This window comes from Aspergillus udagawae (assembly GCF_001078395.1).
Source record: "Aspergillus udagawae IFM 46973 DNA, scaffold_11, whole genome shotgun sequence".
NCBI classification, from domain to species: domain Eukaryota; kingdom Fungi; phylum Ascomycota; class Eurotiomycetes; order Eurotiales; family Aspergillaceae; genus Aspergillus; species Aspergillus udagawae.
The window spans coordinates 84,281-110,961 of NW_025091274.1; the positions used below are offsets into that span (position 1 = coordinate 84,281).

Here is a 26,681-nt window from a genome sequence, read left to right on the forward strand (position 1 = left end):
ATATTCCACTATTGCACGATAAATAGAGCGGTATTCTTCACTAATATACTCAAGTGATAGTGTGCACGGAGGCGCAGAAATCCGCATGATTTGGATTAGACATGTAATTACTTTATATACTAGGATGTCAGGCACTGCTAGATGGTAGGTTATTATTCATTACTTAGGACTTCTGAGCATCACTCAGACAGTCAGATTAGACTAGTAAATGAGACTAATCAATAAACATATAAAGATATTAACCTGGCAGGTGACTACTCTGGTGCTGAACTGACATGCATCCTGGGCTGACTACTACCAGAGTAGTACTAACTTATATTATTCCATACCTGCCATTTTATCCCGCATAATCAGAATGCAGTACAAATCTACCATACCCTCAAAACTGTAGTAGTAATATACTTTGTCAGATACTGCTTGTGTCATGGCTCCGTCGCTGAATAACAATAACATGATTCTCAGCTGTTCTGCTTTCTGATTTAGAAGCCCCTTTTGAGAGCCTGTAATGCCTTGCCAGAGTTGCCACATGCATACTTCCAGGTTTCTGAGGGGCTCGTCGAAGATCCAGAACGGCCGTTCAGTCTCACTGCATGGATTTCTGCATATTTTGCCGCTTGACGACTGTCCCCACCCATAACGTCATACCAAGGGAACATCTTTTCTCTGCCGAGTTTCTCCATTCGCTATTTCCATGTTGGTCTGTTGTTCACCTCCTTATGCCAGTTGTATTCATGATGGTAAACTGGTGTTAATCGACTAAGACCAATTCTTTTTCTGCACGCATTTCCGCCTTAGCTGCCGCATTATTAGAGACTTATGTGCCGGAGTCTGGTGTCTCGTCACGTATTGATTTCACTCTTGCGAGTCTTATAATCAGGTCAAACAAGCGTATGGCTAGACCCCAATCTGCCCATCTCGAAGCGCCCCCCAATCCCGTTTCTCCAAATCTCGACGACGAAATCTTTTGATAATCTATGAGGGACATTTTCTTTGGATTTTAATTCATCACATTTGCCCCCTCCGGTGTTGCTCTGCTCCCGTCTCACTCAGTACCTCTCCTGAACACAACGCTTCTTGATATCAACACTTCTGTGGCGCCGAATTCGAACAAGCGTTACTTCGCTCCTGAACCTGCCGTCATTCATCGAGATTCGGGCCTGAGGAAATAATGATTCGTGCCCAGATCGAATACTCAAATCAACATTGATATCATTCTGAAAAGGAACTTGTCCTTGCGGAAGCCGGTGTCTTGCTTATCGCGGCATTTCGAGATGGCACAAGGGCCTCGTGCTTAATTGTGGGACTGCCGGAATTCAGAGATTAACCAACAGGCATTCTAGCTTTGGCAATCAACATGTCCACCACGACTGACCAGAGACAATCGCCTTCGTCTCCGTGGACTCAGGAGTCACAAAGCCTGCAGTTAAATGGCCTCTCAAGTCCAGCGTCTCTCTTGTCACTGCGAGATACCAATTCGTCTCCTACCAAAAGTGGCGACGGCTTGCAAAATGCCTTTTTGGAGCAACCGAGCCCTAGCTATTTCACCATCAAGGTTGAGGACTCGAGTGACAGAACGGTTGCGAGAGAAGCCACCAATGCCAAGAATCATCGAAATTCATCCTCACGGACCCAAAATTCGCACTTGAGCCGCAATGCGGAATTAATTGACCCAGAAATTGCGGGAGGCTCGGTAGATCTGTCTCAGGCTCGCTCTGAGGATGACGCGGGTTTGCATAGAATGTCATTGAGGAGGGATTTGAAACAAGAGAATTCAGTGGCCACTTATAACAACGCTTCCTCGGGGAACCTGGCCCCGACTGCTGTCAATATCATGTCATGTGAGCGTTGCGCACAATTACTGGAGACTTGCGGAAACGATGTTTTATTACTAGATGTGCGGCCTTATGCACATTATACCAGGGGACACATCAAAGGATCACTAAACCTCTGTATCCCTACAACACTCCTCAAACGGACTTCCTTTGGCACGCAGAAGTTGGCCAACACCTTCACGAGCGACATTGACCGGAGATCGTTCGCGAGATGGAAACAATGCCGCTACATCATCGTTTACGACGCTGCTACACTTGACATGAAAGATGCGGCGCCAATGCTCAATGTGTTGAACAAGTTTGCAGCTGAGGGATGGAACGGCGAAGGTTCGATCCTTCGGGGTGGGTTCAAGGTCTTCTCCAATCAGTTTACTGCGCTTGTTCAGCAGCCTCAATCATCCACCCCCGGACTATCTTCAAGGAGGCTTAACTCGATGCAGATTAGCCTTCCATCTTTTGCACCTATTGCTGGTGGCTGTGCTTTGCCGGAGTCTTCCTCTGCCGCCATTCCCTTCTTTGGGAATATTCGCCAGAATATGGATCTTATGGGTGGTGTTGGTCAGATTCCGCTCCAGCTTCCACAAAATTTCACAGACTCCAAAAGACGGTTGCTTCCACGATGGCTCCGTGACGCTTCCGACATTGAAGATGGGGGTCAGAAGGTTTCAGAGAAGTTCCTGGAGCTCGAGAAAAAGGAATTAGACCGGATGAAACAAGCTCTGTCGTATGAAATGACCGGAGTTTCTACGTCCGCGGAAGCTCCATCGAAGAAGTATCGGGTTGCCGGGATCGAGAAGGGCAATAAGAACAGATATAATGATATATATCCCTTCGATCATTCCAGGGTTCGATTGCAGGATGTCCCGTCGGGAGGTTGTGATTATGTGAACGCGAATTACATGAAGGCTGAATACAGCAATAAGCGCTATATAGCAACGCAAGCTCCCGTACCCGAAACATTTGATGTGAGTTCATCTTTCGATTGCGTCCTTCCTATTCTCTACACGTTCGAGTGGAGATCGCCCACGGTAAGATTGAGACAAGCAGGCTGATGGAGACATAGGACTTTTGGCGTGTAATCTGGGAGCAAGACGTTCGACTCGTCGTTTCTCTCACGGCAGAAATTGAAAGAGGCCAAGTTAAATGTCACCGGTATTGGGAGTCAGGGAATTATGGGCCGTTCCGAGTCAATAACTTTTCTGAGCGACGCATCCCTATGAGAGCGTCAGGGTCCCACCAGGACCGGCGTCAGTCGACCAAGTCATTGTCGGATTCCAGCGAGGAGCCCAGCGATCCATGCATTATCGTCAGACATTTTGGCTTGTCACACTCGGCTTTTCCGTTTCAACCACTGCGAGAAGTTACCCAGCTGCAATATCCTTATTGGCCGGACTTTGGTACTACCTCACAACCATCACATCTCCTTCAGCTGGTCGATGAATGCAACGCAGTCATACGGGCAACAAGCAATACGTGCTTTGATAATCGCGAGGCAATGCCAACCGAACATCGACCTGTATTGGTGCATTGCAGTGCGGGATGCGGCCGTACTGGTACCTTCTGTACAGTGGATAGTGTTCTGGACATGCTGAAACGGCAGCGCACTGCACGAAAGACCGAATCACAAGAAATCAGTGGACTCCCTGATACTGGGTGGATTTATAACGATAACCTGGACCTTATTGCAAAGACAGTCGCCGACTTTCGAACTCAGCGACCTAGCATGATACAAAATTTGAGCCAGTTTGTCTTATGCTATGAAAGTGTATTAGAGTGGATGATCGTTCAAATGGACGAAGGATGTGAAAATCCTTGACTCAAGCGCCTTCCATTGCTATAACTGGCATCTGCGACAAGCATTGAAGCTACTTGGCTCTACGAGTGACTGAGATAGTTATCTCATTCACAATTTCTGTCCACACCTGTTCTTCTATATACGCTACTTGGATCTTAGAAAGTCATGTCTGATGCAGTGCAAGCAGAGGAGCATATTTTCATTTGGATTCTTTCTCGTTTCCATAATCTCGTCTACCGGTCGTTCTCAGGCAGAGAATGGGTTGGCTTGCATATATTTAGAGATATCAGCGGGCATTTGTATGGATTGTGCTCTGGTCTCTGGTAGGAGTCGCAATGAAGATAACCCAAATAAAAGAAATGGATTTTAAGGCTTTAGTTCTCGGTAGACAATAAAAGGAGCATTAAGCCAACTCACTGCACATATCACTATATCCCCAGGGCTCTGATGCCTAAAGTGCTGCCTGAGGACGACTGCGTATGGAATTCTTAAAGATTCACAACCAGGCAACAATGGCGGGCGGTGATACTAAGATCTATGGGATCAAGGCAGCCCCCACCCAGAGCCTCTCGTTTTCCGAGACCTATAAATGATATGGTAGTGATGCAAGGCTGATGAACTATGATTTCATTTTGAACGAGACAATTGCTGGCAGCTTCCTCCTCCTTCTGTCACAGTCGTTCCATCTAAACGCCAAGCTCTGAGCCATGTTGCTCGATCTTCCACCAGAGCTAATCCAGCTTGTCCTTCAATGTTCGACTACGCCTTCCTTTCTACAGGCGGCATTGTCCTGTCGAGCCCTGCATGAGATCGCATCCAGTAGCCGGGAAGTGATTTTGCATCATCTGCATAAAACACCCGGCTTGAACGTAGACACAGGCAGTCTCAAGACAAGGCAACTTTTTCAGCTGCTCATGAAGCGCTCGTTCCAGCAGCTATATGGTGCACAGTTTTCCGCGAAATGTACAACATTCTGTTTTGAAGATTTTGCGCTCGATGCCCGAGCATCTTCGCTAGCTTCTCATGGTGAGCGAGACATCGCTCTCGTTCTGAAAGGTCGGCAAGATGTTTATGTTTTCCAGGCCAAGGACGGGAAGCTGCACCTGAAGGCCCAGCTGAGATCACCTGAGGATCAGCCAGGAAGGATAGAGGTGCTCAAAACAGCATTTGACGGAGAAGGAGGCGTTAACGTTCTTCATCATCTGGTACCAGCGATAAACGAAGACGGCTTTGGCGCCACACACCCGTTCGTAAGACATGCGATACGGTCTGGTCCTCGTGTTAGCGTCTATATGGCGCGACACTCGCTTCAGACACTCAATGAGCCTATTCGTATGTGTGCCTTTCCAGATCATGCTGAGTATGAACCTCTGGCTCTTGCTGCTGCCGGAGAGAGCACCTTTGCAATCTCTTGGCAGCACGTCCGTGAAAGCGACGATTATGAGGTTGTTCTGTACAACTCTCCGAAACAGTCGAGCAGCAACACTCCTGAGGTAATCGGTACGTTACGCTTCTTTGCTGTCCAGGTTCACCCAGTGCTCCAATATAAGGACAGTCTTGTCATTGGTCATCATCTGATGCAAGTATAGATTGCAATTACAATGCTATCACACTTATCGACGGGAATAGACAGCGACAGAGTAGCGACAGGTATCGTCAAGCGGGTCTGTCCAGCCCTTATGATAACGGTCCTGCCATCGACATTTCCTTCAATGACAGATCAAGCCAGTTGCTCTATTATCACCGCGCTCAAACGTTATATGGTTCCTTTCAAAGAATTCAGAATATAAATGCGCAACACCTCGTGGACCCACAGCCAACTCTATATCAGAATGCGTGCATGGTGCAATTCTCGGACACTTTGAGCCTTCTCTTTTCAATTGCAATACCCTTCTTCGGTACCCATGCGACGCGGAATGAGAATAATATTGAAATGTGCCATTGGCAGTACCTTGCCTTCGGTATAGCGACCCATCGGAAGGAGAACTGGACTGTCGCGTGCCTATTGAAATCCGAAGCTCGATGTCAAGCTCAGAACTGTGGGCATGTCTTAAACCTTGACCGTGGGCGACGATTCTCGCAATGGACAATAGTAGCTCGGCTATGGGGATTTCAGAATCCGGCAAATTCTCTTGGATGTAAAATTGCCGCGTCGGATCGTGGTACTCGCCTTGCTGTTGCAAATTGGAACGTGATTTATGTGTGGGCTCTTGAGCCAAATGCACTTATCGAAGAAAATGCGAATGGATTTTACCCTCCATCCTTTCGATCAACAAGTTCAGGGATGATCGAACTACGACCGATTGCTCTCCCGCTGGATGCCGTGTGCTTCAAGCTCTGCTTCACGCATCAAGAAGATGAACTGATAGCTATTACCGATCGGGGCGTGATGTATTGGGACCTTGGCCCTTTGGGTAAAGGGCAGAGAATCACTCAACGGCTGCCTCTCTAAGACGGGAGAAGATTGAAGTGAAAAAAATAAGCGGAGGCCTGAAATCTTGTTTACTGAAGTGAACATGCGAGGGAGGTGACTTTGATACCCCGGGATTTCTCTTTTACAGGGCTATATATAGTTTATGGCTAGTTGCCTTTAGAACGAGATGACCATGAGCGTGGAAATCCAGACCAGTAGACACCTACGGGATCATCTACTCTGAGAGATTTCGATAAATTCAGAGATAGAAAATGCCATCATGCATAATGATATTGGCTCTCCATCTCCTTGTCGAAAAGGGCAGGATCGAATGTAGCGTGCCGTTGATTAGTGCAAGTAGAAGTAGAGAACGTTCGGCATGGGATAACGCTATGGTGCTGGAATGGTCAGATACAAATTGACGCTGGTCTACAGCAGACGAGTTCCTGCCACTCGATAGCTTTACCGATCTTCACCTCCGTGTTCTTTTCAAAGTAACCACTCGCAGCGATGAGAATGAGACAATGCTCTCCATGAAAGATGGATGGAATAGAATAAAGAACAATCACCAAGGGGATGTCCCGAGAATGCGGCATCTACGTCTAAATGTTAAACGGAGGAAGTACAATCCCCACATCGGCTGGGGCTTCCTTGGATGCCCGAGGGCCATATTGGGAAGAGAGGCGTAGACAGAAAATGATGAACATGCGGATCTGCGTCGTAAGACTTGAAGACACTACGCCTCCTGTCCACGAAGCCATAGATGGAGGACTGACTGGTATACATGGACAGATCAAATGAGAAATTCATTGTCCTTCAGCGCTACCTGACATGGCCAAAAATGTAATAATGAGGAGGACCCACCAATATCTAAGCAGATGTGAGGTATTGTCAGAATAAAGCCTTTCTTTTGCTGACAGGAGACGCCATAGAAGAATCCGAGGGAGGAGACCGAGCACTTACTTCTGGAAAAAGGTCTTCTCAACGACCTCTTCTGGACTCTTCCCATCTGGGCCGACCACAACAGGCCGATTGAGATGCGGACGCGGACCGTCATCGCTGGACAGGAGTTCTATGTTCAAGCCCGCTGAGCTGGATGTTGCCGCAGATGATGAAGACGCCGCCAATGAAACGTGGTAGACCTCTCCTGAGGGTCCAAGATGAAGTCGCAGAGTTGGCTTTTGAGCCTCACTCTCTGCAAGCAAAGAGAGCGACGTAAGAGAGCCTACCCATTGTTTTGGGTTGGTTGGCGTGGAGGTGAAGAGACCCACGCGGACGAGATCTTGGGCATCCGCTTCTAAACCACGGCGGCCTTCGAGCTCCGCAATCCTTGGTGGAGAGTAGACTACCACATCTGACGTTAAAGATGCAGGATCGTACGAGACGCGCGCGAGCACCGAGGGTTGAGACGAGGCTACCGGCCAATACAGGATGTCGGCTGACCCAGCTTGAGCAAAGGACGGAGAAGCGGCGAAAGCCCGAGAGAGCAGGGAAAGCAATGGGAGGATGACCTGGGAGAAGTGCATGTTGAAAGATGGCGGTAAGGGAGAGGAATATGAAATGTTGGTCGGATTTGCAGTGAAAACAGAGAATATTGAGGTGAAGCAGATCTATTTATCGCATCATCTGAGGGTGCATCGAGGAGGATTCACTAATGCAGACAAGCATAAAATGAGCATCGAGCGTGATAGATCAAGTAGGGAAGGAATCTAATGATGTGAAATTTTAGCTGCATGCATACTCACTATAAATTCTGGAAAGCCAGTATGCGTACCAGTGCTCCTATTCCTGTGCAATGGCGGTGGTCAACAGGGGAGTTATGGGATGTCGTTAACCTCGCATTATGTTATGAACTTCTAGAGAGGATGTAATTTAGCGCACTAGAGGTACCAAAATAGGGCGGGCCACATGCTTGGTACTAAGCTACTATCATTGTTAAGGTATTATTACTATTTTTCATCGTGATTATGATTATAATTCCCTTTAATAATAATATATTTCCAAAAAATGATTACAACAAATACTTGGACTAGCATTTGGACTGATTGTGACCATCTACCTTTTCAACGTACTCTCCAGGTATCAATAATTACGGCCTACCCATAGAGTTATCAGAATTCATTATATATGCGCCATCGAAGGACGCTAGAGAGACATAGAAATAACTCTATCTATCCTGCTCATGTCATGAAGAAGCCAATCTGCCATTGTGCTTCTAGATAATTTCTTCCGTTGCATGAAACATGACCACAGTTGATATTTATAGGCGAAAGGTTGATTGATCAGTTGATTTCAGCATCTTTATCTCCTTCTTTCTTCCCCCTGCTCAGCTTAGTTGTTCTTAGTAGAAGCGTTCGAAGCATCCATACTTCTACTGTTATAGACACATGCTTAGATGGCTCAGAGGGGTAAGTTAATGATCGACGTCCCCACTACCCCGTTCTGATCAACAACCACCAACGCGGAGCTCAGCCCTCCGCAACACTCCAGTTAGATATAGCTCAGCCAGGCCTGACAGCTTGGGCGGGCAACCTCCCAAAATCATAGCCTGGCTGCGGGTTGCTTATGAGTTCTGGTAACATTCTACCCAGTATGGCTCCGCTGCCGTATCGTTCGTCTAGACAAATTTCTCGACAGGCTTCAAGGGACACTCGAGACGAGATTCAGGTCCACCAGGATCATTACATCGGAATAGATGTCGGTACCGGTAGTGCTCGCGCTTGTATTATTGATGCAAAAGGCGATATTGTTGGATTAGCTTCCGAGAATATCGGTCTCTGGCAGCCCCAACAGGGATACTATGTACGTCCGTCTGCTTAGGCTTCTTGACTGTTGCCTGACAATTCGTCAAAGGAACAATCCACGAACGATATCTGGCGATGTATATGTCTGTCCGTTCAGCGCGCTATTAGCCAGCATAACATCGACCCCACTACTATCCGGGGCATTGGGTTCGACGCAACGTGCTCGCTGGCCGTATTCTCCACGGTTACAGACGAGCCCGTATCCGTCACCGGGCCGAACTTCGATTCTGACCGCAATGTAATTCTTTGGCTGGACCATCGGCCAGTGGAAGAGACGGAAAAGATCAATGCTACCAAGCATAACTTGCTGCGATATGTCGGAGGAAAGATGTCGATCGAGATGGAAATTCCCAAGGTCCTGTGGCTGAAGAACAATATGCCGAAGGAACTCTTTGACCAGTGCAAATTCTACGACCTGGCCGATGCTCTGACGCATATTGCTACTGGTAATGAAAAGCGAAGCTTCTGTAGCGTGGTCTGCAAGCAAGGGTACGTGCCCGTTGGTGTCGACGGAAGCGTGAAGGGTTGGCAGGAGAATTTTCTCACCGAAATTGGCCTGGAGGATCTTATGGAAGACAATTTCAAGCGCATGGGAGGTGTCGATGGGGTGGTGAGCCTTTTCATTTCTCTCCTCTCATCTCAAGAAAAACGATCTACTTGCAGCGTTGTTGAAGGCTGACTTGTTTCAGAATGGTGATTACCTCAGTGCGGGTGAATTGGTCGGAACATTGTGCGAAAAAGCAGCGTCCGAGCTGGGGCTGCCGGCTGGTATCGCCATCGGCAGTGGTGTTATTGATGCATACGCTGGTTGGATAGGCACTGTTGGCGCCAAAGTCGATCTGGAGGACGAACTGCTGAGCTCTGAAGTTGCTAAGAACGACAAGACACAGGCTTTCTCACGCTTGGCTGCTGTCGCGGGCACCTCAACTTGCCATATCGCCATGTCGCCGAACCCTGTATTTGTTCCTGGCGTCTGGGGACCGTACCGTGACACGATCCAGCCTGGGTATTGGATGGCGGAAGGTGGACAGTCTGCCACTGGTGAGTTGCTCAAGTATGTGATCGAGACTCACCCAGCTTTCAACCAGGCGACCTCAATTGCCGAGTCGTACAATACCAATATCTACGAATATTTGAACGAACATTTGAAAGAGATGGCCGACGAACAGAAGGCCCCCAGCGTCTCTTACCTGGGTCGCCATGTGTTCTTCTATGGCGATCTCTGGGGTAACCGGTCCCCCATCGCAGACCCCAACATGAAGGGTTCTATTGTCGGCATGGCCAATGACAAAACTGTCGACGGCCTTGCGATCTATTACTATGCAACCCTTGAGTTCATTGCACTGCAAACGAGGCAGATCGTCGAGGCGATGAATAAAGCCGGTCATAGCATTACATCCATCTTCATGTCCGGATCGCAGTGTCAGAATGACATTTTAGTACGGCTCATTGCATCAGCTTGCGACATGCCAGTCCTTATCCCTCGTTATATTCATGCTGCAGTTTGCCATGGTGCAGCAATGCTGGGCGCCAAGGCCGCGAGTGCCGACGCCGAAGGCAAAACAGAAGACCTGTGGGAGATCATGGATCGTATGAGTAAACCAGGAAAAAAGGTCGTGCCGACAGAAGACGAGAATGAGAAAGCTTTGCTCAACGTCAAGTATAAGGTCTTCCTAGAACAGTGCTACAAGCAACTCGAATATCGAAAGTTGGTTGATGAAACCGTCAGCTCCTGGAAGACTGGTGACACATGATTTTGAGCTCTCGTTTTGAGAAACTCTTCTGCTTGGATGGATGGGACGAGTCTTGGGCAGTTGCGAAGATCCTTTTTTTATTTACCCCTGGCCAGGCCTTTCGATCTAATTGTTCTTCTGCTCGGACAGCGTCATTAGAGGCAAAACAATGGATCTTATGAATAATACAGCTGAAGGACCTAATCTGTAGATGATTGTAACTTACAACTACGCCGACTAGCCCTAGAAGTGGACGGCTAACAGACAAGCCTCCGAGATGAGGATTCGTGTTCAGCAGCAGCAAAGTTGCTCTTCACTGTATCACTGGGTTGGACAAAACCAGTGTCCGATCAGCACTATTAATCATATTGTAATAGCCAAGGGCCAAAAGCAGATACGGCATGCATTCACCCAGCCACAGTATAACTGTACGTCAATCTAAAGCATAGCTGGTGTATCAAGTCTGCACTATCCTTGGAATCACCTCCTACCAAGGCGCAAAAACAAAGTCAGAAGCCCCATACACATTAATTAGAAAGCCATGCCGCGTGTCGGCCGACCAATCGTGCGGAAGTTCTCGGACCTTATGGGCCCAAGAGCCAGCGTGTCGAAGCGATCGACACCCATCGTGTCAACATTACTGTAGCCGGCCAAGTAGAACCCGATAACCACCACCAGATAGGTGAGTACGAGGATCGAGCCCTTGAAATAATTGCTCTTCCCTTCTCCATACACGTAAGACAGGAGGAATACGCAGAGTATAACAGATACCATATCCCATTGGGGGAAAATAAGGCTGTAAACATCGTGTCAGTCCATTTTCTTCAAGCCACCTATGCGGCCAGAGTGCAATGCTTACTTAAAGGAATGAGTCAAAAGATCCGAGGGGTCGAGGATACGGCTGTAGAGTGCACTGAAGAGGACCAATGCGGGGATCTGCAGCAGACAGACTTGCAATGCGTAGGCCGAACCGATTTCCATCGATAACGCAATGTTACCGTTCATCGCGAAGGAAATAGCGTTCTGTTCAGGCGTGAGATTCATGGTTCTGCGGGTATTGATAGCATTGGGCTTACCAGAAATTCCGTGGTATTGGGGACCAGCGCGAAGAGGGTGATTCCGAGGAATTTCTCATCTATGTCAACACTCTCGAGGACAACATCCACGGTGTTCACGAGGATCTCGGCTATGATGGCGTACAGTATTGTGGCCACGAGGAGAATGATCGAGCTTTTAGCTTTGCTCCAATTTGGCGCGTCATGACCGCCGCTAGCATGTGTCTGCTCAATCCCGACATCTTCTTGGTCCTCCAGAACGGACTTCGAAAGGTCACCTGTGGTCTTATTGCTGTGACGTGCAGTGCCCTGCTGGACGGATGGCTTGCGTGTCCGAGCAACATCACGAGCAGCAACCGCCGCCGCTGTCGCTGCGACTTCGGTCACCTGACGCACTAAATCTTCGTTTTCTCTTCCAGTGTATCCTTGGAAGCCTTTGAAACTAGAATAACCGTCCTCACCCTCCGTTCGTGGGGGGACGAGATATGGCATCGCGCCTTTATCTCGGGCCGAACTCGACTCGGGCTGGTGTGGAGCGTCTTCATTAGCATTTTCGGACAAGCCAACCTGCTTCAGAGACTGTCCTAAGATCCTCTTATAGAGCTGTGAGTCGCGAATAGAGCCTTTAGCGTTGATATGGCCACCGGTGGCATTTGCAGTTCCAGCAGGGAATAGCAGCTGCCTGGGTTCATAGGCCGATTGCTCCTGCTGGAGAGCTGCGGCCTTCTTTTCCTCGACTTCCGTGGCCCAGATGAGGGCAGCATGGGTTCTGAGTGTGAACCACAACCCAATTATATACGATAAGAACAGAAACAGAGCGGCAAACCATGAATAAGGCTGAACTACTTTTCGGAAGAAATTGTCGTCCACAGCTGGAACTTGGGCAAAGTAACAGCGGCGGCAGTCTTTGATGCCCGAGTCCGTAGTCTCAGCGCACGAGTAGCAGTTCAATTCGTGCTAAGCAAACCGGTCATTAGCAGCAACCGACAATCAGAGAAATGGAAAACATACACTGCCGTATATCTGATAGAACAGCGTGGGACCGAACGCAGCAATCACGGCGAACATCAACATGGTCGACGTAACTCCGGCAGATTTGACGTTGAATCGCTGCGTCTTGCGTTTGATAGCGCCGAAGCACATGGACAGCCCAGGAAGAAACAGTATACCCGCGAAAATACTACCAATGATACTGCCCTCGACGAGCTGTCCTTTGCCTTCTGTCAGGGCGACACAGTAAAGGTAAACTTCAACGACAGTCGAGAAGAAAGCGTTGACGGCGGCACCCATTCCCATTGATGATTGTGCAGAGATAGACGCGACGGCCTGCCCGATGAAGTAGGCGAGAGGAATAATGGAGACTAGTGCGAGAGTGAAGATGAAGCCAGGATGTGTCATCCAGTTATGCAGACCCAGCGCTTCAGCCAAGAGGAAGTAGTCGAAGATGACAAACAGCACGACACCAAGGAGATTGATGAGAAAGATATTGGTACCATCCAGCGTATACTTCCAGTAGCTCAGCCCAGCCGCACGGTAAGTGCATAGGAGAATCGATGAGGGAGAATCGGGACTCAGGCGAGTATAGGATGTATCAGAATGAAAGGATAAGGCCAGCGGGTGACGACGAAGATGGTCAAATAGAATAAGAGTCACGCGTCCCATGGGGATCCAGAATACAAGCAACCAGCATACCAAGGACACGAATAGCATCAAAGGTCCAATCAAAAAGTAAAAGAAGACGAAGAATACGACACGTCCTAATGTCCATTCTCCGCGGCCGAACAAGCGGCGTTTCGAATGCAGATTGCTTTCACGAGGAGAGATTCTTTGCGTTCTGCCAAGCAGACTGTCCTGCTCGCTCACAGAGTCAATGCTATTGCGACGCCTACCCACCAGAGATCGGTTGCTACGGGGGCCAAAGAAAAGCCTGCCGTGCTCAAGATCACCGTTCTGCCATTGCTCATACTCGCTAATGCTGCGGCCTTCGCCCTCATCTTCCTCTGCGTAGTGTTCGTCGGTCTCCAGACGAACAAAAGACCCGAATGGATAGAGGAGGTACCATGAAAGACCGGAGAAGACTTTCCCGTACTCAACTGCGCTAGCAGAATATGCAAATATAAAACATGCGATGGCACCGATGAGCGCAGCAAGAGCGAGCCACCACCCGAAGAAAGCCGTCCACAGCAGGTTGGCCAAGAAGAGTATATTTCCTACTCGGCCGCCGGGAGACGAATGAATATCACCCTCAGCGGTCTTTTCCACAGAACGACTCTTCTTGTAGAGAGCAGGCTTCCATAGTCTGATACCGAATGGGTGCGTTTCATTGATGGCCTGTTGACGATCTTTCAGGGTGAAGCTCTCTGCATCACTCGTATCATCACGGTCGCCATCACCGTGATTGATCCCGTGTTCGGAGCTGGCTTCCGACTGCTGCGACGGCGGTCGCGTTCCTGTAGCCTCCATGCCGGACTCTGGTAATAACGATTCCTCTCCGCTGTCATTGTCAGAGTCCGCTCGTGCCAACGGACTGGGTCGAGCGTTCAACCTGCGCCTCAGTGTCGAGCTTTGTGTCCTCAATGGGCGCAGTCTCGGCGAAGGCTGAGGATTTGAGCCCTGTTGTTGCATGGCGATATCCTCCTCGACCTCCTGGACATCATCATCTGTGGAAAACTCCTGGCCCTTATGCGGGACCTGTCGCCTTGAAGATATCCGGCGCGTCACAGATGGCTTTCTCGGCCCATCAGACGGCAAACCCGTCACAGGTGGTGATTGGGAGGAAGGTATGCGACTGGAGGTGTCGGCCTGGCTTTCATTCGGCAATGTCTCGAAGTCCGTCAAATCAGAAGGACTTATAGTTCCTAGAGACAAGGAATGACAAGAGATAATAAGCAGATCTATTCTCTTAAGGTTACAGGAAACGCAAACACACCGTAGCTTCTCCTACTGCTCGCCATAGGTCTGGTCGGACGAATGGTATCAGACGATGTAGATCCAGTGCTTACGGTCGAGCTTAAACGCGATGTCGCTTCAGCTTGGGAGAAACGAGAGATATCTGAGACTCTCTGGCTGCTATCCATTGCTTCTCTCTGCGCCTGACTCTTTCCATTCGATTCTTGCGATCAGAGTTTATCAGGAGGCTGGGGATGGAGTACTAGGGATCAAAGATAATGCGGAAAAGAGAAGCGACTCGAAAGAACAAAATCAGAAACCGCAAAAAGTGGCCTGCACTTAGAAGAATTAGAAATCAGATTCTCGAGATGAATCAAAACACATTGTGTAGTGCAGCAGTGGGCATTCGCAGATGCCTGACAAGCTGGGTCGAAGAGTACAGGTAGGAGCCTTAAGGTGGAATAATGGATAGACACTGGACCGCGGCCTAAAGATCAACTACGCAAAACACCTTACTAGTACTAGTACAAGAGGTAGTAGACTAAAGAGATCAGGAGATAGCATCATCTCACTGGAGCCCCGCTGCAGTCAGCTGGGAACACGAATGAGTTGACTGAGTGGTCCTTGTCAGATGGTGTACTTTGTGTGAATATGGATGTTTCCCAGCTCAATATTGGTCCTATGATTCGAGTTTGGATCATCATTAGGTTTGGTGTCAGCCTGTCAGTTAGGTACTTTAGTCCTTAACAGCCTGGGTATCCACCTTTTGACCTCAGGCATGAATGACGGGGCCATTTGGTGGATGAATGACCGCATCTGTGGTCCAGCATTACCTAGTCAGTTCAGCGGACCTTATTTTTCCCGATATTTGGCGCCGCCACACTTACATATCAGAAGTGTGGCTGCCAAGGAGTGGCTGGTGCTCCTATTGCTGATATCAGCTAGGTATCTGCCTACTAACTAGGTACAGCTCACCTTCTCCTACTTGCTAGCTGCTTCCAGGACATTTCTCTCCGCCCAACCATCCATAAGTCCTCTAATTCCTGTCCATCCTCACGCATTTGGCTCCTGATTTTTTGGCATACTTTGTTTTCTCTTGCGTTTGAATTGGTAAATTCGCCAAAGTATCGGTCGTCGTGTGGTCAGCAGCTTGTGGATCAAGAGGAGCGTTATCGACCGACATCCGCCATGGCGCTGGACAACTACTATCGCAATAAGATCGAGAGCATGAAGCTCGAGATTATCCAAGGTCAGGCTGTTTTACGTCGACTAGAAGCACAGCGCAACGACTATAATTCGCGAGTTCGTCTACTACGAGAGGAGTTGGGCTTGCTTCAACAACCTGGTTCTTATGTGGGAGAGGTCGTGAAGGTGATGAGCACCAAGAAGGTTCTTGTCAAGGTACATCCAGAAGGAAAATATGGTACGTTTTAGGCTCTGCCTTTGCCTCGGGCCGTTGATGGAGGTCATAGTGTGAAATGCTAACTTTGAATGTGGTGCTGTAGTCGTCGACATTGCAGACGGGGTCGATATTACGAAGCTTACTGTAGGCAAGCGTGTCGCGTTGCTTTCCGACTCTTATAAATTAGAGAAGATGCTGCCATCATCTGTCGATCCGCTCGTTTCGCTTATGATGGTCGAGAAGGTGCCTGACAGCACATACGATATGATCGGAGGCCTTGATCAACAAATTAAGGAGATCAAGGAAGTCATTGAGCTTGGTCTCAAGCACCCGGAATTGTTCGAATCTCTTGGTATCGCGCAGCCCAAAGGTGTCCTTCTTTACGGGCCGCCCGGAACTGGTAAAACACTGCTCGCCCGAGCGGTAGCCCATCACACAGATTGCCGATTCATCAGGGTCAGCGGGTCGGAACTCGTTCAGAAATACATTGGTGAGGGCAGTCGCATGGTGCGCGAGCTATTCGTCATGGCTCGAGAACACGCACCAAGCATTATCTTCATGGACGAGATTGACAGTATCGGTTCCAGCCGTATAGACACGGCTGGCTCTGGCGATTCGGAAGTGCAGCGTACAATGTTGGAGCTGCTCAATCAGTTGGATGGGTTTGAGCCCACAAAAAACATCAAAATCATCATGGCTACAAATCGACTTGATATCCTTGATCCCGCTTTGTTGCGGCCCGGAAGAATTGACCGCAAGATCGAGTTTCCACCACCGTCGTAAGATTCAATCCGTCTTTTATCCAACCTCTTCTTCTCTACGAGAAGTTTTTATGTTTGTGACTTTACTAATTCATCTCTTTTCGGTGATAGGGTGGAAGCTCGTGCCGATATTCTACGCATTCACTCACGGTCGATGAATCTGACGCGAGGCATCAACTTGACGAAGATTGCGGAGAAGATGAATGGATGCTCGGGAGCAGAACTGAAGGGTGTATGCACCGAGGCAGGCATGTACGCGCTTCGGGAACGGCGAGTCCACGTCACACAAGAAGATTTTGACCTGGCCACTGCCAAGATTCTCAACAAACACGATGACAAGGAGGTTGCTGTCTCCAAATTATTCAAGTAGAGCGCGCAGAAGTTCTCGAGAAAGGGAGGGGAGCGGAAGTGGTTCAACCGCTGAAGCGAAACTCTCAGGGAACGGCGACGGACGACATGTAATAATAGTTCTACTTTCAGCACGATCCACACCATTACTTTACGTCCTCCAGCGAATACATGGCATTTGCTGCTTCATGATGACTTGGGCTTTGCATAATGTAGATGGCCAACTGCCCAGACAAAGGGGCGATTGACGTGCATAACATTACACCAAGTCTACGATCCCAGGGTGTATGTAGCCTATAGATGACGTGGATCAAACATCTAGCCGGCGGGTGTTGGGCTCTCATGCTCCCTGCTGTCTCAACCTAGACGTAGGACACGGGCAAACGGGTTGAGGTCGATTTGTAACATTCCTACATCGACACGTCGTAGATAGTGGTAGGTCGCACGGTAGATCTTGGCGAGAAAAAGACGGTCCATATTCCGCCATGCCTTGCATATTCTTAATTAGATCGACGGAACATACTGTACAGTCTACAAATATCCATCCCACAGCCTATGCGAGATTGAAGCAACTGGATACTCACTCGTCAGTCCTAGATAGACTCCCAAGATACTTTCCTGGGTAATGGATGTCTTGATTCTTCGACTATCAAGAATACCCAGATGTCACTATTGAGAAACTATTGACCACCCATTAATAACTCGACAGACTTGGCAAATATAGATGAAGTTAGGACCCCTACTCAGGCTCTGCCAAGCAAAGCAGCCAAGAATATCAAGGAGGATGAGGAAAGGATGTTGGTATGTGGTCCAAGTAAGGTAGTAAAAACTGCCTAGCCTACCGCTATCGTTGTCATAGCTATGGTCTTATCTCAATCGACAATAACTTGATTGATCTAGCCGGTGCATAGAAATAGCGGATAGATATGTAGACTTTCTACCGTATGTACTCTATTGCGACTCTGTGAGTAGGTAAATGATCTGCAAGGATCTTCGCTTGCTCGACGATCATTCTATTTCCAGAGTAAGTGCCTCTTTAGTCTCTTACCTCTCTACGTAGCTACAGGTAATTACTTGAATAGTACAGTAAGAGAATGGCAGTATGATGTAGGTAGCCTACCCTATCCACGGGTTTGAGGCAAAGATAACCAACAATGAAGATGCACAAGTGCTTTTCATACTAAGTGTTCGCTGTTAAGCCAGTATCCTTCTTCCAATATGGAATAAAGTATCTATACAACAGCAATAGGCAGGTAGCCAGTTGACGCGTTGTTCAAAACATCTTTCCTGAGGGGAGCCTTTGTGGCATACGCGTGACTAGGAGTGGGTCCTCTTTTTGAAGGGTCTCGGCTTTGGTGGGGCACACCAGATCTGATGACCTGTACCTGTGCCAAAGTATTATTGAAGTAAGATTACCTTACAGACCGCAAACAAACTGCACTATTAGAGAGGAATCAGGTCATCATAATAGGTAATAATAATGGTAAGAAGAGCACGACGACATCAATTAGAGAGGAACTTATTTACAGTAAAGGCTGAAGACCGCCCTTCTGGTAGACGGATTCCTCCATCCGTGATACTCACATACGTGTCTTCTCTGTATGGCATCCGTCGTCTCGGGCGATTCGGCCCCTTCCAAGAACAAATGTTTCTCCGAGTACAATGGATAACCTACATGATACCTGCCTATGTGAGTTCCGTATATTCCACCCTTGTCCTTCAGTCCGTCCAATCTTAGGTCTCCTCGTGCGGCTGGGCTGTGCCTCCCCTTGCGCTGCTCGTTCCGCCGGTTTGGCCAAGTCAATAGAGGTTAATTATCAGTCCATCCTGATTCTGGAGTTTATCCACATGTGGCCAGGATCAACGAAATCCGCGCCCTTCTCCGAATACTCCCAACCAATGATAGCTTGCTTCCCTTTGTTTCCTGATCGGTTGCCAGATCATCTGCAACTTCTCTACCTGTTCTAAGAGTCCTGCACTCTCGCCGTCAGATTCTCCGACACGGATAGAGCGGACTGTGTCTCCCTAGTCCCTGGTTTTAGTCCCTCTCTGGTGGATGAGATTCCTCCGTAACTTAAGACTCTTCCCATTCTCCGCAGTGGGCTCACCCTTTTCATTATCATGGAACTTCTTTCCATTTACTGTACCTGGATAGGTACTAACCTATCGTTGGCACAGTAAAGATCAGAGATCGTAATATCCCTAAGGCAAAAAAAAGTAACCGACAATCATTCTTGGCTCATCTACAGATTTTATCCGGAAAAGTGAAGTGGCTCCTATCTCTGTGTCTTCTGTACGACATAATGCAATCAATAATCAAAATCCTACGTCTGTACCTCCGTGCCTTAAATGATAGGATCTCTCTTAAATGCCGAAGTATATAAAGATCTTCTTCCGTCTCTTCTCTAGCAAAAACAGTTCGTTCTTTACTTGTCAATCCAAGTGGCTACTTTATCCCTTGTCTGTCCACTCCGTTCGCTGCGCTCTTCAGAGTCTTCCACCAGCTTTCTAGAAGACAAAGCTCGCTTGTTATATGGTGCATTCCCCGGACTTGCTCTTTTAGTCCTTCCGTATCTCGCTACTCCATCCTCCGTATCCCCCGGACCATACAATTAAGGTACCTTAGTGTCTCAAGGTAGTTAATGATTGAAGGACTGAAGGTAAGCTTTGATTCATCCATCCGTCCGTCATCCACAACTGGCTGCTGCCATTATTGTTCACCGGTATCATCTTTCGAAAGTGGCTGCATTCAATGTCAATTCTCATTCGACTTCGCAACCCCCCATCTTTTTTTTCCCATCTTTCGGAATAGACAACTTATTTTCTTACTACATGATCTACATCAGTCATGGTCCCACGCTAGTACTGACAGTACTACCGCTATCTTGCCTTGTATTATGTTACCATCATTAATTATCACATCAATCTGGTGGCCAATTTATCCGGCTATACTTAATATTAATATATATATATATATATATATATATATATACAGCATTCAAGCACACATATCATTGAACGTTTGTCATTATTTTTTACAATCGCCACTCCTCGCCTCCTTTTCACTTCGTCTTCCTTTTAACTGATCGATGTCTCTAAGGTCCTAACTCCTCTTAACACATCGGGTCTGTTTGCTGCAACTTTGGCCGACTCCGCGGGGTTCAATCGTGTATGATGGCCGAAGGCGAACTATGGTATTCATTAGTCACTGCCATCGATCCAGTTAACATCAAAGCCATGCCGGCTGTCCTACAATCAACTATCAACCTACTCGAAAATGAGCTGGCCAAAGCCAGGGCTGCTCTCAAGGAAATTCAGCCCAACGCACCTCCCAGGTTCACTGCTGGGGATGAGCTTGCCATTGGTGCCATCGCCGCCTATCGTCAAAATCTCATTGGGCGTGCCCCGGACTTCTACTACGGAACTCGACGATTGACACCAAAGGAACTAGGCCTTGTCCCAGTCGTTCGGGAGGTGCAGGTAGCCTCCGAAGAAGAAGAGGTTCCCCAGGAGGAGATTCAGTGCTCTGTGACCGTGATTCCGTCAAAGCCAGCATCTCTCACCGATGTGCTGTCCAATAGCTTGATCCTTGATCATATTGCTCCTTATTTGTCGGTTTCGGGCCTGTTCTCATTGGCATCAACATGCCGCGCCCTCCGATCCGTGATTATGGAGACGCCTTACGTCTTTCGGCATCTTGACCTAAGTAGGTGTCGTGGGGCGCAGCTGCAGAGGAGTTCGACAGTTGACGGTAGAGGTCAGGCCTTGGATACTGAACTCATAAACGAGTCTCTTACCGAGGACGAGTTCTACTCGGCCCCCTTAAAGAAGATTTTCGCAAAACTCGAGCACAAGTCGCTTTTACAGGACGTGCGCACCTTGATCTTGGACGGTTTACCGGTTCCGGCGGACCTTATAGCAGACATTTTGCTGAGTGACCGCTTCAGTGTGAACATCCTGTCTATCAGAGGGTGTCAACATTTGAATGAACGTAAACTTATGCAAGTCCTTCAATATGCCGTGCGTCCGACTCGCCCTGCCGGCACCCCCCGGGTGAAAGGGATCTATTTTTTCACGCCACCGAATCTGGCACAAGCTGCAGCACGAAGCAGGTACCGCAACTGGTGGAGTTCAAGGTGTGCCGGTCAAACGCCGGTGGAAGCGAGACAGCCATCGCCTCAACATGACCAGGCCCGTGAAACTTACCGGCAGAACGCCTGGTACTCGCCGTCCGGCAGGTTACTGACCGCTAGCATCGAGGAAGGCTGGGCACAGACAATTCAGAGATGCCACGGCATCATCGCTTTTGACGCCGTGCTGTGCCGTGGGCCAAGACATGACCCAAATGCTATGTTGGTTAGCCAGAATGGGTCTCAGAATGAAGGCCACTTGCTCGGTCCAGCGATTGCTACTGTTGCCCTCGGTTCTCGTGGATGTGACGGTTGTCACAGCTCTCCCGAGGGTCCAGCGATCTGGGGACAGGGTCCAGAGGACACCTTTCCTCTGCTCACTCCGCCCCCTTTTCACTCATCCTCTATTGTGGCGGCGAAGCGCCCTTCGCTTTTTCCAGGGGCGGAACATCCTGCCCTGATTGCCCGCTGTGCAGAATGCCTTACCGATCGCTGGTGCCACCGTTGCAACAAATGGTTTTGCGCCGACTGCCTACCGCATCCACAACGTGTGAGCTCTAATCTTTCACCGCATCAGACTGCAATGAGAGCTTCTCTCAGCAGCAATGACCCGTCTCAGGTATGCAAGCTTGAATATGCGCATGTTCAGAGCCGGGGTGATACGGCAGTTCACTGACTAAGGATCCTAGAGACTGGAACTTGGAGTGAGCAAGGATTGCTGGGAATGTGGCCCTACTGTAAGCATTTCTCATGAACGAGCGGGAAGGGGGCAGTGGAAAAAGGGGAAAACACGAAAATCTCGAAGCTTTCAACTGACGGTATCTTCAGTGCGCCGCATGCAAACTTGATTGCCAACGAACGTGCCAACACTGCCAAGGACTATACTGCATTGAGCACAACGAGGGCTGCTCTTCGACAATGGTAGGTGTTGCAATTGATTCCCAACGACAACCTGTAAGGCAAAGTTAATTGAAATGGTACCAGTGTGACTGGTGCAACACCAGTTCGCGCCATCGGCTTAGGCAAGTTTATTAGCACGTTTTCGAGAGATATCCGCGGATGTTGAGGTAGCTTTGCGAGGCCCCTATTGACATTTTAACATGAACACTGTGACGACTGATTATGACCATGATATGAATGTTGCGGGTGAATTTTTTTGGAACTGAATTTACAGCGGACTGAGGTTAGCCGGCTTGCTTCAACTCCATCAGTCGCTAGATATCCCCCTTGAATACTTTGAATCTCCGCTGTCCTCTCCTGTTTCAGTCTTTGTGGGGAAGCGTGCTGTTCTTGAAACTGCTTCCCATGGGAATGGAGCTCCGTTGAATAGGTCTTTTGAAACCCCATCTCCCCCTCTTTTTCTTGTTTCTCACCATTCTGGCTATTTCTCTCTTTTCTTCGCAATTCAAGACGAGACAGTCCACTCTTCCGTGAGTTGAGTATATTTCTTGTAGGCAACCAGCATGATGTCGTAATCAATACGGAGGGGCAAAATTTCCCCACGAGGTGCATTGTTATTGATAAGCGGAGCATCTTCCAGAACAACCGCAACTGTTCGATGGCGGCGATGGATTTCAACTGCATGCGCACTGATGGGACATAAGATGTCTCACAACAGATTCCTTTTTTGTCGCCCCATTTTTGATAACGTCCCGTGTCTAAATCATGGCTAGGGAGCAAGATTCATTGCAGTGGTCATCCCAGTTCTTCGTTGCTCCACCACAGCGCACACCCAAGTTACCTGGAGATAAGATTACACTGCCACAATCGGCCCTCGAGCAGCTTCTGGCCGCTGCTCCGTTGAGCGATGTGTCGTCTCAGGGTTCCTCGCGCCAATACACCAGTACCTTTGACCCGTTCAATCCTCACACATTCGCCGCCGAATCGCGAGCTCGAGCGCAGCATCTTGACCGCCAAAAGCAGTTACCTCATCCACTGACTTTCCGACTCGTGAACCCCAAAAATGATCGTGCAATATATGCAGGGATACGGGAGTTCTCAGCTGAAGAGGAAGAAGTGGGTCTCAGCGCTTTTCTACGACGGGCTCTTGACATCGAGGATGAGCTATCCCAATTACAAACCGGTGAACATGTGACCGAGACGGCGCAGTCTACGGATTTGAACAATGGAGGAAGATCAGAATATGTTCGCTCGACCAGCCATTCAGCCCCCACAGTTACAGTCCATGCCAAGCAGTTGCCAAAAGGCACCTATGTTCGCCTACGCCCTCTCGAAGCTGGATACGACCCAGAGGACTGGAAAGCTTTGCTGGAGCGATATTTACGTGACAATTTCACTACTTTGACTACCGGGGAACTCCTTTCGGTGTCCGGGAGTCGGAACGAACTGTTTAGATTTCTCGTCGACAAGGTGGAACCCGAAGGCGACGGCATTTGCGTCGTGGATACAGATCTGGAAGTTGACATTGTGGCGTTAACTGAAGACCAGGCAAGAGAGACATTGCAAAGACGGTTAGAGAAAGCTTCTCGTGCTCGCGGCACCAAAGGGGGCAGCTCAATAGGCGGGGTTCTCGCCCTGGGGGAAACAGTCGCTGGCCAGGTAATCCCGGGCGAATACGTGGACTACGACCTCAGCAAATGGGATCGTGAGGAGATGATCGAAGTTGAACTTGAAGGAATAGATGACGCAGTTATCTATTTGTTCGCAAGCCCGTTCTCCTCGCGTCAGCGGAATCGACCCAGGTTGGACGAGCACGTTTTTGCCGACTTCTCAAGCCAACCGTCAAAAAAGCTTCGTATCCGGCCAACAAATGTCGAGCTAGACGGGGCCGAGGCGCTGTATCTTTCGGTACATGCGTATGCTCAAACTGAGGCTGGTGACGGGGTGGCATCAACCCAGATCTCACCACATCGTTATAGTATCCGGGTCGTGCAAAGCTCTTCAACTGTTCAAGGGGTGGAACAGGCGGGAGACCAGTCAGATACTCATGAACCCGGCGATGTGCAGTGCAAGAACTGTCATCAATGGGTGCCACAGAGGACGCTTGTTCTGCACGAGAACTTTTGTTTGCGCAATAATGTGCTCTGTCCTCAGTGCGGCAATGTCTTCCAGAAGCGCTCTCCAGAATGGGAAAATCATTGGCACTGCCCTCAGGATTCGACCCACGGTAATGATCTTTCTAGCAAACATAGGCATGACGGTATCTTCCATACCAGACACTCATGTCCTGGTTGTGGATTCGAAGCCGACAGTCTCCCGAGCCTCGCTCAACATCGCACGACTGTATGTCCAGAGAAGCCAATTCTATGTCAATTCTGTCATCTTGTTGTACCGCAGAGAGGAGAGACAGACCCTGACATGCTCGACCCTGAGGTGTTGTTATCCGGTCTCACTCCGCATGAATTGGTTGACGGCGGCCGGACGACAGAATGCCATCTCTGCAACAAAATCATTCGACTCCGGGATATGAAGACGCACCTGCGCCACCATGATCTCGAGCGTGTCTCGAGACCAGCGCCCCGTATCTGTTTGAACCAGAATTGTGGCAGAACGCTCGATGCGCGCGTAGTGCAGAGCACAATCACCCCAGGAACCGACACGCTAGGCCTCTGCAGTATCTGCTTCGGACCTCTTTACGTAGATACATACGATCCCGAGGGAAAATCACTTCGTCGCCGCATCGAGCGCCGGTATCTCTCTCAGCTGATGTCAGGATGCGGGAAGCCCTGGTGTCAGAACAAGTACTGCAAGACAGGGAAGCAACATCGGCTTTCATCCAACACCGGCGATGGCGGGTCGACGTCGATGAGCGCCGCGGATATCTTGACCTTGGTGCGACCCCTGATAGACGCCATCAATCTCCGGAGGGATGCGCCGAACACTGCACCTTTCTACCTTTGCACTGATCAAGTCGGCCAGCAGCGACGAATTCTGGCGGAGATGATTGCCGCCGAAGGAGCTATGACCGGAGGGAAGGCATATGATCTGCCATGGTGTGTTGCTGCTGTTGAAGCCACCGCTGGGGATCTTGACAAAGCACGAGAGTGGTTGACAAATTGGGCGCCTGCTAAAGATGAGGACAAACGTTCTATTAGATGATTTGACTGGGTGTGCATAGACCTGCGATCTAGGGTGTCATATGGATATAGAACCTAAGTATTGAACGCTTTGATGATATGATCATTCTACCTGAAACCTTTATCTATCGATCTCCTCTATTAATTCATGTCATTGCTTCTATGAAGAGAATATGTAAGTTCATTTACCGATCGGCTAAAGGATATGTATCATAAGTATGGAGCTTCTTCATCCCCACAGAACAAGAATTTCGACAGTGAGAGAATACACGAGGCTAAAAACCAGATCATGCAGACATGAGTCCCGAGTGGCCGGCTAAGAAGTACGACCAACCTTGTAACGAACAGTGATGGGTTTCGCCCTCAAGCGGCGCCCGTTTTAGCGGCCAGAGTACCACTACCGCGGGACGAGAAGATCCCCATGATGCCGAAGACAACATAGAACAGTGCAAGCGGGTACGCCACCAAGCCTCTCATACCACGCATCCGGGCCACAGCGCAGAACATCCCCGAGGAACTATACGTGCACCAGCCGACCGCGGCCGTCGTTAACAAGTACCCAAACAAAGTATCCATCGGTATCAGAATCCCCACAAGACTGGTCAAAACCAAGGGCAGGAAGCAGTAACCGAGAACGCTGGCTGACCGGGGAAACGTCAGGGTGGCAGAAAAATGACCCACGGAAGAGGCGTCGGACATGGTAGGCTTGTGATGGGGGTCGTAGTTGGACGGGTCTGCGGCATTGGGCGCAGACGCGGTATCGAGAGCGGGCGACATGAGACTGAGAATCAGATGCAGGGCGACGGTACCGAAGACGGCAACGCCGTAGATGTAGCCGTAGAAGACCTTGCCCGAGAGAAGGAGGAATGTCCCGTAGAGCACGATGTAGAGGAGAGCCCCGTACAGATCGCTGTCGTCCATGAGATGCTGATCAATCCGAGCAAAGGGATTGAGCACCGTCAGTGTCTGTGAGCGATCCGAAAAGATCAGCCTCTCTCTGTCTAAATACGAACACAACGTCTCCATTCTTCGCGCAGCCGGATATCAAACCACTGGACAGTCCATCACCCACCTTGGTCCTGATATGCTCGAAATTTACCCCCAGCTCCTCCAGCAGCGGCGGCTCCCCTTCGTAGCCCTCCGTGCCAAATGCCGCCAGCCATCCTGTTCTTAATCCGCCCTGTTCACCCATCCTCCCACTCACTCCAGCGGCAGGGGACCCAAAGCCACCGTATCCGCTCCCGACCCCTCCAACGGGATATGACTGAGCAGTGGAGCCCGAGGGCCCGCCAAACCCGCCATAAGCTTGCGATGGTGTCGTGTGGCCTGATACTGAGGTGTATGATGAAGGATAAAACTGGAGATTCTGCGGGGAGGCCTGCGACCCGTAGGGCTGTTGCTGTGGATAGTATTGGGCCATCGCGGCCAATATGTAGAGTGGACTGCAAGGACGATCGAGCGCTTGATCGGCAGAGGTAGACT

General features: G+C 49.3%; 9 protein-coding genes across 9 annotated transcripts; 6 read left to right on the forward strand and 3 right to left on the reverse strand.

The window, feature by feature from the left end:
- Nucleotides 1–1,354: 1,354 nt before the first annotated feature.
- On the forward strand, nt 1,355–3,648 carry ptpA (putative protein tyrosine phosphatase (Pyp1); the record flags this gene model as incomplete). The annotated part of the gene is made up of 2 exons (XM_043296082.1): nt 1,355–2,797; nt 2,896–3,648. The coding sequence occupies 2 exons, from the start codon at nt 1,355–1,357 to the stop codon at nt 3,646–3,648; spliced, it is 2,196 nt and encodes a 731-aa protein (XP_043152017.1).
- Nucleotides 3,649–4,334: 686 nt separating this feature from the next.
- Aud_002081 (F-box domain protein) lies at nt 4,335–5,216 on the forward strand (the record flags this gene model as incomplete). The annotated part of the gene is made up of 1 exon (XM_043296083.1): nt 4,335–5,216. The coding sequence occupies one exon, from the start codon at nt 4,335–4,337 to the stop codon at nt 5,214–5,216; it is 882 nt and encodes a 293-aa protein (XP_043152018.1).
- A 1,783-nt stretch (nt 5,217–6,999) lies between these two features.
- Aud_002082 (uncharacterized protein) lies at nt 7,000–7,566 on the reverse strand (the record flags this gene model as incomplete). The annotated part of the gene is made up of 1 exon (XM_043296084.1): nt 7,000–7,566. One exon carries the CDS (start codon nt 7,564–7,566, stop codon nt 7,000–7,002), a length of 567 nt encoding a protein of 188 aa, XP_043152019.1.
- A 1,066-nt stretch (nt 7,567–8,632) lies between these two features.
- Aud_002083 (FGGY-family carbohydrate kinase) lies at nt 8,633–10,598 on the forward strand (the record flags this gene model as incomplete). The annotated part of the gene is made up of 3 exons (XM_043296085.1): nt 8,633–8,842; nt 8,894–9,454; nt 9,534–10,598. The coding sequence occupies 3 exons, from the start codon at nt 8,633–8,635 to the stop codon at nt 10,596–10,598; spliced, it is 1,836 nt and encodes a 611-aa protein (XP_043152020.1).
- Nucleotides 10,599–11,108: 510 nt separating this feature from the next.
- Aud_002084 (calcium/hydrogen antiporter) lies at nt 11,109–14,709 on the reverse strand (the record flags this gene model as incomplete). The annotated part of the gene is made up of 5 exons (XM_043296086.1): nt 11,109–11,373; nt 11,437–11,600; nt 11,654–12,589; nt 12,644–14,490; nt 14,562–14,709. The coding sequence occupies 5 exons, from the start codon at nt 14,707–14,709 to the stop codon at nt 11,109–11,111; spliced, it is 3,360 nt and encodes a 1,119-aa protein (XP_043152021.1).
- A 1,000-nt stretch (nt 14,710–15,709) lies between these two features.
- On the forward strand, nt 15,710–17,054 carry Aud_002085 (proteasome regulatory particle base subunit RPT6; the record flags this gene model as incomplete). Its single annotated transcript, XM_043296087.1, has 3 exons — nt 15,710–15,944; nt 16,027–16,702; nt 16,796–17,054. 3 exons carry the CDS (start codon nt 15,710–15,712, stop codon nt 17,052–17,054), a joined length of 1,170 nt encoding a protein of 389 aa, XP_043152022.1.
- Nucleotides 17,055–20,206: 3,152 nt separating this feature from the next.
- On the forward strand, nt 20,207–22,228 carry Aud_002086 (uncharacterized protein; the record flags this gene model as incomplete). The annotated part of the gene is made up of 4 exons (XM_043296088.1): nt 20,207–21,781; nt 21,852–21,899; nt 21,968–22,083; nt 22,147–22,228. 4 exons carry the CDS (start codon nt 20,207–20,209, stop codon nt 22,226–22,228), a joined length of 1,821 nt encoding a protein of 606 aa, XP_043152023.1.
- A 599-nt stretch (nt 22,229–22,827) lies between these two features.
- Aud_002087 (putative ubiquitin fusion degradation protein (Ufd1)) lies at nt 22,828–25,221 on the forward strand (the record flags this gene model as incomplete). The annotated part of the gene is made up of 1 exon (XM_043296089.1): nt 22,828–25,221. One exon carries the CDS (start codon nt 22,828–22,830, stop codon nt 25,219–25,221), a length of 2,394 nt encoding a protein of 797 aa, XP_043152024.1.
- Nucleotides 25,222–25,562: 341 nt separating this feature from the next.
- Aud_002088 (transporter YIP1) lies at nt 25,563–26,619 on the reverse strand (the record flags this gene model as incomplete). Its single annotated transcript, XM_043296090.1, has 2 exons — nt 25,563–26,165; nt 26,272–26,619. The coding sequence occupies 2 exons, from the start codon at nt 26,617–26,619 to the stop codon at nt 25,563–25,565; spliced, it is 951 nt and encodes a 316-aa protein (XP_043152025.1).
- Between the last annotated feature and the right edge of the window lie 62 nt (nt 26,620–26,681).